Source organism: Misgurnus anguillicaudatus, chromosome 12 (genome assembly GCF_027580225.2).
Source record: "Misgurnus anguillicaudatus chromosome 12, ASM2758022v2, whole genome shotgun sequence".
NCBI lineage: Eukaryota > Metazoa > Chordata > Actinopteri > Cypriniformes > Cobitidae > Misgurnus > Misgurnus anguillicaudatus.
The window spans coordinates 26,421,361-26,435,242 of NC_073348.2; the positions used below are offsets into that span (position 1 = coordinate 26,421,361).

The 13,882-nt window shown below is 38.8% G+C and overlaps 1 protein-coding gene across 2 annotated transcripts in view; it reads left to right on the forward strand.

Moving 5' to 3' along the window:
* mtus2a (microtubule associated tumor suppressor candidate 2a) overlaps positions 1-13,882 on the forward strand; it is a 92,306-nt gene that overhangs the window by 71,570 nt on the left and 6,854 nt on the right. For both annotated transcript variants that reach the window (XM_055208544.2, XM_055208545.2), the window contains exons 5-11: positions 3,958-4,116; positions 8,158-8,256; positions 10,424-10,698; positions 12,881-12,947; positions 13,036-13,250; positions 13,362-13,467; positions 13,559-13,632. In XM_055208544.2, coding sequence (XP_055064519.2) covers positions 3,958-4,116; positions 8,158-8,256; positions 10,424-10,698; positions 12,881-12,947; positions 13,036-13,250; positions 13,362-13,467; positions 13,559-13,632 — 995 coding nt within the window. The remainder of the gene's footprint in view (positions 1-3,957; positions 4,117-8,157; positions 8,257-10,423; positions 10,699-12,880; positions 12,948-13,035; positions 13,251-13,361; positions 13,468-13,558; positions 13,633-13,882) is intronic.

The window sequence follows — 13,882 nt, forward strand, 5'->3', positions numbered from 1 at the left end:
AGTACCGGTTACTTCTGAAGTATAGGGTGGATTCTTAGAAACCATAGAGAAATGCCAATGCTTTTGCTTTGCCTGCCTTATAACTAGAATGAATGTTCACCACACCAGCATTAATACGACTTTGTTTTTATCATTTTACTTCGGGTGCGTTGTATGATGTATTATTTAGACAGAACTGAATTGCACTTTTTCTTACTGGTTTTAGGCATTAGGATAACAAATATTAGAATATCTGTCTTCATTATAATCAAAATGTCAGCAGCATTTTTTTTCAGCTTGTGTGACTTCATTAATATATTTAAGACTTTGTGAGTGTGCTTGCGTGCGTGTGCATGTGTGTGTGATACCAAATAAATATTTTTACTATTCTTTCAGAAAGATTAAAGAATGTATTCTGTACATTTATCCATTTATATTCAACTTAACTGTTTAAGCAAACCAAACATTTGAATCAAATTCAACATTAGTTCCTATAATTAAAAAGACATTAGTCAACTAAACAACATATGAATACAGATGCACCTGCCTGTTATAATGATGGAGCTCAGAATGAAATGACAGCGACATCTGTGAATAAGAACGTGTAAGAGACTTAGAGCGAGAGAGAGAAGCTTAATCCTTGTGATTTATTAATAAAAATGTAAATCTTATGTTTGCTATTGTAAATGCTGTGTAACTACAATGCACCGCAGGTATTTGAGTGACTGAATTAGCTTATTGTTGGCTCCTTAGACCAAATGTTAAATGCTCTTTTACAGTATTTGTAATTCAATTGGATTAAAGTATCTACTAAATGAATAAATACCTGGAAACAACAGGATTAAAGGGACACTCCCTCCTTTTTTTTAAATAAGCTCATTTTCCAGCTCCTCTAGAGTTAAACATTTGATTCTTACCGTTTTGAAATCCATTCAGCTGATCTCCGAGTCTGGCGCTAGCACTTTTAGCATATTAGCATAATCAATTGAATCTGATTAGACCATTAGCATCACGCTAAAAAATAACCAAAGAGTTTCAATATTTTTCCTATTTAAAACTTGACTCTTCTGTAGTTACATTGTGTACTAAGACCGACGGAAAATTAAAAGTTGCGATTTTCTCTGCAGTTGTGGTTAGGACTATACTCTCATTTTGGCGTAATAATCAAGGACTTTGCTTATGTAACATGGCTGCAGCAGGCGTAGTGATATTACGCGCTGCCCGAAAAAATAGTCCCCTGCCATTGAAAGTAACCAACGGGACTATTTTTAATTTCTTTTAAACTCTTTGGTTGTTTTTTGGCGCGATGCTAATGCTCTAATCAGATTCAATGGATTGTGCTAAGCTGTGCTAAGCTAAGTGCTAACGCCAGATCCAGAGATCAGCTGAATGTATTTCAAAACGGTAAGAATCAAATGTTTAACTCTGGGGGAGCTTGAAAATGAGCACATTTTCAAAGAAAGTCTAATGTCCCTTTAAGTTTACAGTTTACATGTTTTTTTAAGGTATATTTATTAAATCTTAACCCTTTACCTGGCACAGCCCTTTTTTCTAATTTATATACAGTAACTTCTGCCTTTTTTAGTCTAGAAGCCTAATTTTGGTCTTATTTTAAAGAAGTCACTTTAAAGTTTTTTTATAAATATTAACCTGATAAGGAACACTGTGCCGTACACAGTACACCCCCTCCCTTACACGTAAGGCTGCATTACATCATTGTAACTTCGAAGCATTAAATCTTCAAAATATACGGTCATGCGGCACATCGTTGGAAAGCTTAGACTTTCGGGATTCCATTAAGCGCACACACAAAGCATAAGATGATTTTTAGCAGTCATAAAACTGTAATCTAGTTGTTAGTTACCTGAACCGGGCGGCACGATTTAGGATATTTACTTACCTTCAAAATCTTCCCTTAATCCGGTGAAATTGTCCAAAACAAATTGTTCATAAATCCCCAAAAGTCCAAGGAAATGGAATATCCAAGCCTTTTAATCCAAAACGATTTGTTCATCTCACAATCTTGACATTTCTGACCGAAATAGTGTATACAATTAGTTCACTAACGGACATTCGTTCAAATCTCACTTTTCATTCACGATTTATAATGAATATATTCGGATGTCACGTTTATTGTGCAACGTCTGAGGAACAAATACCGTCCCTTGTGGAATTTCAGCCGTTCCATAAGAGACTACAAAAGAAAAAATTGTTATAGCAGTTTACATTTATTGTAATAAATAAAAATAATGGAATATAGTATTATTTTATACATAAAATTATCAAAAAAAATTTTTTTAAAAATGGGTTGGTTTGCTGTGAGGTTTGCTGCATACTCTTGTCACAAATGGATCAATTACAGTCACTGCATTATTATTACTGCTAAATGGTTTTGAAATATGAAAACTAAATTCTAAGACCTTTCCATTAATATATAGTTTTTGTTGATAGGTTAACATTAAATGAAAATTATTGAAGTAAACTTGGGTGTCCCGCTCACGTGACAGTGCCAGTTAACAGGTTGTAATCTGTTACTTTTGCCCCTCAATAGCATCACAGTTTGAAACAAAAAATTGCATTTCACTTTATGTGGGTTGAAGTCAAATTATGTCCCAATATTTCCCAAAAATCGTACCTGACAAATCAGTGTATAAATTATTAAGCTTACTGTTCAGAGTAGACAGATTTTTGCTCAATTTGTTGTTAGAGTAACAATAAATGTACAATAATGATGATCAGCATAGGATGCTGGTGTGTTGTTTTTGCAGCTACATTACACGGCAAGACTTCAAACAACACTTCCAAAATTGAAGCAATAACTGTTCTAATCAGCATTAAACCAGCATGGGAAATCATGCTTTACAGCAGGGTTAGCAGACTTTATACAGTACAGTTTTTTACTTGCAAAATACGATCCAGCCCACACAACTTTAATACTCCCATCATTTAGATGATTATGTAAATCCAGAGCAGTGATGAAACTGAGAAAAATCTTAAGGATTGAGTCTCTGTGCAGCTAACCCAGTTCCACGAAGTGTAGGCTGTTAACTGCTTCTCACAAAGATTTGGGAGAAAATCCACCAATGAGCAGTGAGATTAAGTCTTCACCAGCCAATCAAATGTGTCTCACAGCTGTTCTGCACCTTAACATCCCCTGCTGCGAGCTGGAGGGCTGTGCCGCACGTCCTGCTGTTCTGAAGCTTCATGTTTGCAGCCAAAACTTCGTCCCAGATCTTTTCCTTATCAGATCACCCTCACACAGCCACGGTGGAAGTTTAATCGCAGTCTTACCGCAGTAAAATCTTACCATAGATTAGGATGAGTGATTCTATAGTGTCTAATGGAGATAGAAAGGCTGTATTTTTTACGTCGCTCCTTATTCTCGTCTTTGTATTCTCAGTTACAAAATAAGGTATTTGAAAGCATTGTAATGGTGTCATTTCATTTTCTGTTCCTGGAATCAAAGATATATCAGAGAGATGCACAGGATTAGATGTGCATTTTGTAAAAATTGCCTTACATGTACAGTAGGAAGTGCCTATTAAATACATAAACAGTGAATTGTAAAATTGGAAATGTCTCAGTAAAGTTGTTTTTTACACGGCAAGTAATTCATTCATTTTATTGCATTCGTTTTATCATCTTATCGAGCTGAGCTGCAGTTATTGATCAAGCCTGAGGCTGGATGAGCGACTCGAGCGTCCAAGATCAGTTTTGGGGTTAATGAGCAGTTAAATGAACGTTATAGATGATGAATAGTGTGGTCTGGCTGAAGAAAAATGAGATGGCGAAGGTGTGAACAAGATAATGAATACAGTTTGATGTAATGATGGTTGTACTAGTTGACATTTACAGTGAACCAGAGAAGAGGATGACCTGCAATGTGTTAAATGATTAAACAAAGATTGTATTTTTAATTAACTGACAAGATTTGAAAACTCTGTTGTGGCTCTGAAAAAAGTCCCTTTTGTATTTTAGGTCCCAACAGTGTAAATGATGAAGCACCATTACACCGTGTCATTACGTCCCCGCCCGCAGAAGGACCCAGAGCCCCCTGTCGAAGCACCCCTCAACCCCCCAACACTCCTGCACTGACACGCCGCTCGCTGCTGCCCCCTCCACGCAGCTCCCCTGTGGGTAAGTGAAACACACCTTTTGCTTTTTCTTCACATTTACCCAATTTGCTGTACATAGGGGTAATTGGGGGGTAGGAATTCAAAAAGAAATAAACTAAATGCAGGATTTTTTTTTTTAATTGCCGTGCCGCCCTCCATGTTTCGTCGTGCCGCTGCCCAGTTGCCAAAAAACGCTACTGGTGCAGCTTTACTTACATAATGTGTTAAGGAGACCACTGCAACCAGTATGCACTAGGATACACAAGAATGGACTTCAGCTGATATGCAGTATAGCAAGTGTGGCATCAATAGGTATCCACTAAAAAGTATGCAATTTTAAATCCAAATACTGCATCTGGAATATGTACTAACTACTGTAGTATGCAAAGGTCCAATACAATGTGTCAGGTTGGATTTTTTTCCATGCAGTTGTTCAGATAAGAGGTCACAAACTTTCTCCAATGCCAGAACTGACTCGAGCTAAATATACAGAGAACCGCTCAGGTTTGACAGAAACCTTGCACTGAAATCCCGGAGCATGTTTGTCAGGCATAAATAACCGCCACCTCCCTGTCATCGGTCTGTACAGTGTTATTAATCTCCACTGTGTGTGTGTGTGTGAATAATGACACAGATCTGTTCGGAGAGGGGGTTGATGCTACAGACTGCAGTATGTTTAGTCAATACTGAAATGTGGACTAGTGTGGCCTACTTCCTGATGCAAACTCATTCATCTTAGGCTTTCACAGGAGAGAGACCTCCACTTTAATGTCCTGTATACATACTGTACACACATTTACAATTAGCCCAATCATTAAGAAATAATCGTCCAATTAAAATAAAATTCAGTGTTTAATGTACACTTATGTTGGACACTGTGCTGTCCAATCAGAGCTCTCGCTGTTCCAGTTAACCAGGTTCATTACTTTTTATAACCTGCCCTTCTCTCTCTTGCTGTATTAGTTATCAGTTCTGTCCTATTTTCCATATTGCATGTGCTGATCCTTAAGCACATGTCCTAGAGCCTATAGTGGTATGCCTGCTGCTTCCCTTTGTATTATCCAAACAAAATCCCTAGTGCCCGAGAGGGCCAGATGGGCTGCCCGGGACTTCTGGCCCATCTTGAAGTAGCAGAGACCAGGGGCAATTGTAATATTTTCCTTCATAATTTAGGAGATCGACCTTCAATCTTTTGATTTAAGAGACATACTGTATATACAAACAAAAGCACCATTAAAATAATTACACTGAGAATAACTTGAAGCGGTCATAAAAGTCAGGAAAAATAGCACTGTAATGCTGAAATAATAAGTGTCTTATAGGAGCACACATCAAATGAATAATGTCATCGCTTTGATATTTAAAAATACTACTGAATGTTTTTTCGTCCTTTATGGTGATAATTCTTTTAACTGTTGAGAATTATGTGTTCAAAGCAAAAGTCTATGTGAGACCTGCATTACAATGATTTAAAATGGGATAAATTATTATTATTGCAATATATTAATGTTGTGACGAACTTCGCCCTTGAAAAAAGAAGCCACCGGCCGCCACTGCTATTTAAAGCAACACTAAAGAGTTTTTGCTCTTTGCTCCCCCTACAGGTTTGAAGCGGAATTGTCCACTACCACTGTCGTAAATAATTTAGCCTATGGCAGCATAGCTGGCTCTGATTGGATTGTAGGTCTGCTGTAAAGCAAGTTTTGTAGTTTTCACTTGAACTACAGGGCCGCGACCTGACGGTTGGAAACTTCTTTAGTGCGCTTTTGGCCGATAGAGGGCTGCAAAGTGAATGAGAAAGTGCCGTTCACACTGTTTCGAGTGGATGAACGACTGAAACTTTTTTGTAAACGTTATTTAAAGGTGAAAAAAAACTCTTTAGTGTTGCTTTAAATAGCAGTGGCGGTCGGTGGCTTCTTTTTTCAAGGGCGAAGTTCGTCACAACATGTATGTAGCCCGACATGTCTGTGGTTCTTAATTTCAAAATATGTGTTCTGCGTGTCGTCGAGTAATCCTATGTGCATCATGTTTTTTGTCAAAATAAGTGATTGCCGCAGATGCGTCTAAAGGGTTTATGATAAAAAAGACGCTTGCATTTGCCAGATACTCGCATAATCTCATGCGTAATCAGAGTTTACTGTTAAGGGAGTGTCTTGCGTGTATTTTCTGAACTTGAGCGTCTCTTTTATCATAAACAGTTTCGACGCGTGCGCAGCAGGCACTTATTTTGACAAACATGTAATGCACATGGTTCACAAGACGCAACAAACACATATTTTGAAAACACGAGCAACACACATGACACTCCGAAAACATATTTTGATCTTGCGCCCCTCGGATGAAAAGTCACCACTGTTGAATAGTAAAGAACAGTTTTCAGCTATTTGTGACCTTCTCTGTGTTTGTTTAGTGTCATCTACTGGTAAGATTGTGTATTGCAACCAGTGGCTCAGTCCACAGCTCACCCTTTCCTTTCGAAACGCATAGTGAAGCAATGGTAGCCGCCACAGACGTCATCGTCTAAGACAACGTAGTCACAAAACATGCTTTATAGAGCAGTTTGTCCAATGCTATCTCACGAGAATTCGTACATATTTTACAAGTTGGATAATTCATATTAATTCATCCGACCACATTTGTAAGTTTTGGTACGATTTGCCTTGACCCCTGTGAAATTGGGGTTAGGTGCGAGGTTAGGGGGTCGGTTTCGTTGTTGTTGTTTTTTTTCATAATAATCGTAAGATTTTGCACGATTAACTTCATATGAATGTTACGAATTAGCCAACTCGGAAAATATGTACGTTTTTGTGAGATCAGGCTGGTTTGTTCGATTAGGGCTACTGTAGAAATATGGTGGTGCGAAATGGCCACTTTCGTGTAACGAGACCCCCGATGTATGTAAATAAAAATGGCTCATTCTAAGGTAATAAAAACAATACAGTTTATTTATATAGATCTTTATACACCACTGATAATACAGTTATGTATATTATATTGCATTTCTGTCAAAAGATCTTTCTAAAAGTTACACAGTGCACCTTTAAAGATTACAAAAAAGTAAAAAATTTGGTTTTCACAGTTAGGGTCACACCTACTTTTATGAAATAATGTTCATTCTACGCTTTTAAATACCTTTCTGTCCAGTTATATGTTCCCACACACCCATGTTGCTAAAGGTGCTGTCTCAGCATGGGAGGCGGGGTTAAAATGGGGTCCAGGGGAGGGAGAGGAGTTCATTTGGGATTCCATAGGGGTGTCTTTGGCTGTCTGCTTCATGTCGAAATGAGCTGGCAGTAATGAGGTGCCCTGGGACCCTTGTTGCAATGTAGTGTTTGTGTTTGGTGAAAGTAAGCCAAAAGCACCAAGTCTCCCAAAACGTGCCCCTCTCTGTTGTGCAATGCGAGACTTGAGATAGACTTCAATTCTTTTTGTACCTTTCCCTTTTTCCCATAATTTCATGGGTGTTTCATTCATATTTGCAAATCACACTGCTATAGAGATTTACAATTAAAAGAGTTGCTTAGTTTTATGTTCTGGGTGACATTTATATGCGATGTGTTTATGTTAGGACACCAGTATGCATTTACTGTAGTACATGATTAAAGTTTTTCAAAATCAGATGATTCATTATTTGTCTTATAGATTAAATGATGTTTTTACGTTTTAAGTGTCATGTGCAATGCTTTTAGGTGTTTAAACACCCTTTCCTATCCGTCCACTATCCTGGACCTCACAAGTCAGTGCGATATGGATTGTCTAATATATTTTATGTTGTATGCAAGCGTTGCTTCACACATGACTGCAGGCTCTCAGAATGTCATATCGGTCCACCCGTGTGGCAATCGGACCCTGGCAGCTGAGCTATTTTGTGGTTGGCTGCCTCTTATTGGAATCGATCCACGGACCACTGAGACTGTATTACGACTCCATGGAAGAGAAAAGAGAGAGAGATAAAAAAGGGGTGGTGGTGGTGGTTACTGTATGCAGTTATAGATATCTGTGTGTGCCATTAGTATTTATGTGTGCCTTTTAATTGCCATTACCTCTCTTCATTTATCTGTAGCTTCCCGTAAGGAGTTTCAGAAGACTTCTGATGGCTCTCGTTCGTCTCTCTCATCCCCTAAGAGATTGGCTGTAGTCTCTCCGAAACCGCAATCTCCAGGTAACAAACCAAAAGATATTGCTTTCATTTCAGAGTGCACACCCCTGCTCCTTTGCTTGCAGTGCTCCCATTAAATGTCTATCGGTGCTCACATTTCTCTTTTTTTACATGTACACAACACACAGACTGAACTCATTGGAGTTGCAGTGTAGCTCATGGGACATAATCAATGTGTCCACTGGGTTCAAGTTCAGCTGTCATGTACAAAATGAATCAATACTCAAGATTCAGTCTGGTTACAGGCACTACACCATTTGTTTTGACTAACAACACCCTACAGACGTGACCTCTGTTATTGCTTAATAAAATCGTTTGCTTTTTAAATGATAAACAGTGTATGAATACACAGTGAATACTTGTTTGTTTTTTGTCTTTCTCATATGCTTCCTTACGTCAGTTTCGCCCACCTTAATACCTGAAAAAACAGATTTTTCTCTTTGTTGTCATAGAGACCGACTCTCAGACTATGAATTATGCTAGATTGGTGAGGAGGTCACTCTGTGAGGATCGGTGTATTTGTGTGTGTGTGGACTGGATAGTCTTTATAATAAATCGGTGTAATGTTTAAACTATGACAAAGTTGTAAATACATTGAATTTGGTATTTAATGCAGGATCATATTTATTGATTTCTTGATGCAAACAAGCATGGATTCTGTTAAAGGATTAGTCCATTTTCTTTAAAAAAATCCAGATAATTTACTCACCACCATGCCATCCAAAATGTTGATGTCCTTCCATGTTCAGTCGAGAAGAAATTACGTTTCCTGAGGAAAACATTCCAGGACTCTTCTCATTCCAATGGACTTTAATGGACCCCAACACTTAACAGCCTCAATTCAGTTTAATATTGCAGTTTAATTGGATTCTAAATGATCTCAAAGAAGGCATAAGGGTCTTATCTAGCGAAACGATTGTCATTTTTGGCAAGAAAAATAAAAAATATGCACTTTTAAACCACAACTTATCGTATTCCTCCTGCTGTGTGACAAGCCAGTGCGACCTTACGTAATATGCCATCACGTCAAGAGGTCACGGATGATGTATCGAAACTACGCCACCAGTTTTTATAAGTGTGGAGAAAGAGGAGCGTTCCGACGTTGTTGTATGTGGAATGATACTAATTAATGTCGTTGTGTCTGTTTATTGTTTAAAATAATCCGCAAACGTGCGTTTTATATATGTAACACGTGACCTTTCAACGTCGTTGCGCAATTACGTGAGGTCGCGCTGGCGCATCACGGGACCGGAGATGGACGAGAGGATGTGGTTAGAAAGTGCGTTTTTTTTTTTCTTGCCAAAAATGACAATTGTTTTGCTAGATAAGACCCTTCTGCCTCATTTGGGATCGTTTAGAGTCCTTTGAAGCTGCGTTGAAACTGCAATTTTAAACTGCATTTAAACAGTTAAGTGTTGGGGTCCATTAAAGTCCATTAAAATGAGAAAAATCCTGGAATGTTTTCCTCAAAAAACATAATTTCTTCTTGACTGAACAAAGAAAGACATCAACATTTTAGATGACATGGTGGTGAGTCAATTATCTGGATTTTTTTTCCTTTAATGCAAAATCCGATATGTTGGTTCTTTATGATTTCTTCTGAAGAGAAACTAAATAATGATCAGCTATAATGATGCACATAGCAGCTCAGTGAAGATGTCATAGCTGTGCTTTATTTTAAATAAAACATGACTATTAACTAGTCAGGACTCAAATGGTCTGTTTTACAGTATAAAGGTTTATAAAGTGAACCCATTGCTTTTTATGCTAGTAATCAAGATAAGGTAATTGACTTTAACATATGTGTAAAATGTTAATGGATTATGTGTATTTTACTTCAACTGTGAAATTTGTCATGGTCTGGTTATAGGGTATACAGTAAGTAGGACTGTAAATTGGCATTCGTTGCGGATCATATTTCTCATATTTACGTTTCAATGAAACCAATTTGTTGAGGTATTTCCCCTGTTCAGTGTAAGTAAACCAGTTTGGTATAGAAATAGTGGTAAAGCTTTATGTAAATGGTTTACGGTTATTAAGCACACAGGACTCCCCGGGGTATCCTTACATTACAGATGCTATTTTATCTACAGAGAGGGCTGTTGTGGTGTAAACTGAAACGAAATTGATTTTTTAACGCTTTCCCTTTCATTCACATTTACAACATTAGTTCTTCAGAGGCAGCAGAGAGCGACAGTAGCCGTCCGAGGTTCGAGCGTGCCGATTTTGCCTCGTACTGGCTCTCCAGGCCCGGAGAAGAATAAAGAAGAAGAGCAGAAGAGCGTAAAAGAGCAAGAGAAAGTGGAGAGGAATGAGGAACTGCAGCTTTTGCAGGGCCGCTGTGAAGATCAGGCAAGGCAGCTACAAGCTCTTCAGACTGAACTGAAGAAAACTAACAAGAGTCTGGAGGTCTTTGCGATCTGCACTCAACACTTTTGCCACAAGGTATTCAGTTCATATTTCTGTGGTCTAAAACTCACCCTGAATTACAGACCTAGATCACTAGACTTAAGCCAACATTTTATTTTAAAGGTCCAGTGTGGGGTTTTTAGTGGCATCTAGGGGTTAGATTGCGAATTGCAACCAACAGCATAGAGACTCTTATGGCGCTTTTCCATTGCATAGTACCCCACGGTTTGGTTTGGGTCAGGTGGGGTCAGCTCACCTCACTTTGACTTGGTAAGCTTTTCCATTGAGTTTAGTAACACTTTGGAGTGGGAGGAATATAGGCGTGTCGTTGTATTTGCGCTGCCTACATACTGGTGAGAGCGTCATTGTACATTCCCATACATTCATTTATTTCTCAGTCCGCCACAAAAATAAAATTGATCACCAAAATAAATGTTTGCACATCGTGTTTATCACTACTTCTGTCTCACATGACAGTTTCTGTACAAACATCGTTGGCGTCGGTCGGCACGCTCCGCTTAGCCTCATTTAAGATGCATTAAAGCATATGCGGACGTGCACGTTTGCAAATGTGCTGCCACAAACTGCAAATCTAGAAAAAAACTGTGTTGGTGTTCCTGATTCTCAACCTGTGGATGTTTTTCATCGCCAAAAGGGAGTTTAGGAATAGGAACTTACAACAAAGCACAGATGACAACATGTTTGCTTGAGACAGCGCAAGCTAGCATGAAGGTAAAGCTAATCTTTTATATTATAGGGATGATGCTGGTAGTGACGATTCTCTCAGACCAATCATTGATCTACAATGGTTTCGCGTCACGTTTTGGTATCAGCTCAGGTCGCTTGGAACCCCAACCGAGGTGGTACTAAAAAAGTATTGGGTACTACATACTGCATCCAGTGGAAAGCCCCCAAAAGTAAGCTGACCCAAACCAAACTGTGGGGTGCTAATCAATGAAAAAGCGCCAATAGAGAAGCTACGGTAGCTGGCACAGGACAAACACACCAACGTCTGAGACAACATCCCTGTCCCAAATGGCGCACTTCATGCGGACTTTCGGTCTCAGCTCGCTTAGTCTACGAATCTTCTTCTCTTCCTATTTCCGACGTGACGCTCGAGTCTGTCCCAAAATACGACTCTGATGCACCCTCGTGGACACACATCAAGAATTTGTCCGTTTAGGGCTACTGTAGAAACATGGCAGTGACTTCCATGTAAGGAGACCCACGGTGTATGGAGATAAAAACGGCTCATTCTAATGTAACAGTTTATTATTATGTAATGTCTTTATATACCACTGATAATATAGTTATGTATTAAATTGCATTTCTGTCAAGAGATCCTTCTAAAAGTCCCACATTGCACCTTTAATATATCACAAAATCAGCTTTTCAAAGCTTGGAAGGCTAGTTTAGTTTATAGCTAGTTATTACTATTTTTACTTTGTTTGACCTACATTCCAAATGTGCCTCTTGTAAATTGTGTTATTCGATTAGCAGATGTTTTCTATATATATCCTGATGCACAGGTAACTGCAGAGACAATCTCCCTTGAGTGACTGTAGTCAGGTGCTTTCCTCAAGGGCACGGCAACAGTTTGGTTTCCTAGAAACTCTATACCTGAGACCGAACCTGTGAACTGATCCATGTTATTATATCACAGCTATACTCATAATCAATCAATCACAAAGTATTGTGATTACTTTTCATAAAAGATGCATTTAGTGGCCAGATGGTGCAGTTACGACATCTACCAGCAGGGGTGAACTGTGTTATGCTAACCCAGCCAAACCCCTGACCCTTTGGTTGGCAAACAGACTCACGGAAGATGGGAAAAGCTTTTAGGAAGATGGTGCCCTCTGCTGGTCATTATAAAAAATGGCCAATTATAGTGTATCATTCAACAGCTGCCACTGTTGCATCATGTTGTTTTTCACTGCAATTCAGTTAAATAAGATAAAATAAATACACATAAGAAAATAAAATGTAAGTAATATTAGATCTATTAAGTAGTGTGCGTTTTATGCGTGGAGAGGTAGGCCTATATTGTGTTTTCCTTGGGATTAAACCCAAAACCTTTGTGCTGCTAATGCTATAGCTTTTAACATGCATTAACGGTCCCTTCACAATTCTACATTTTATTTTATTTTGTGTGGAGTGCTTGGATTGATGAGGATAAATATATATATATATATATATATGTGTGTTGTTATTTCAGAGTGAAGATGCTGAGGAGAAGAAACAACAGTTGTCCTGGGAACTCAGCAGGATTCAGCAGGAAGTGGGTGAGTCGTGTGAGTTTAATGCTGTATGTGCCCAGTCTTCATTAGCATAGGTTTCAGTGAAATTCTGCTCTCCTCTCATATTTCCCAGCTTTTAACGCGGCTCGCTGGGAGCGTCTGCAGAAGGAAAAGATAGACCTGGAGGAGTGTTTCGAGAGGGAGCTCAGAGAGTTGCAGGTCCAGCAGGAGTCTGAACTTGCCACCTTAGAGGAGAACCTAAGAACGCGTCACGCGTCAGACAGGGATCACCTCAAGGCCGAACATCAGTCGGAGGTGGAGGAGATTCGCACCCAGCACCAGGAACAGGTCGGGTCTCCTGGGATTCATGGGAAATGCTAATTTATCTATGAACTCTGTATTAGTAAATTGAGGCTCATCCTCAGTACATATTTTTTGTTTGTTTTGGTTTGTGTATAGGTCGAGGAGTTGACTGCCAACCATGAGGCTGCCCTGGAGGATCTAAAGACCATGCATAACATCACCATGGCAACACTGCAAGAGGAGCATGCCAGGACAATGAGAGGTAAGAGTCTAATTTGTTGTATCACTACTAATCCAGAGATGTGAACTCTAACTTGAATTACATACATTTTATTTCTTTAATTTCTTTTTAGATTTAAGAAAAGCCCACGAGCAGCAAAAAGCCAGTTTAGAAGAGGATTTTGAGGAACTGCGCCTCTCCCTTCAGGTGATTCGTTAATTTTTTTTTCGACTTACCATATCAATTAAAGGGGACATTCACAAGATTTTTTAAAGATGTAAAATAAATCTTTGGTGTCCCCAGAGTACATATGTAAAGTTTTAGCTCAAAATACCACATAGATAATTTATTGTAACATGTTAAAATTGCCACTTTGTAGGTGTGAGCAAAAATGTGCCGTTTTGGGGTGTGTCCTTTAAAATGCAAATGAGCTGATCTATGCACTAAATGGCAGTGA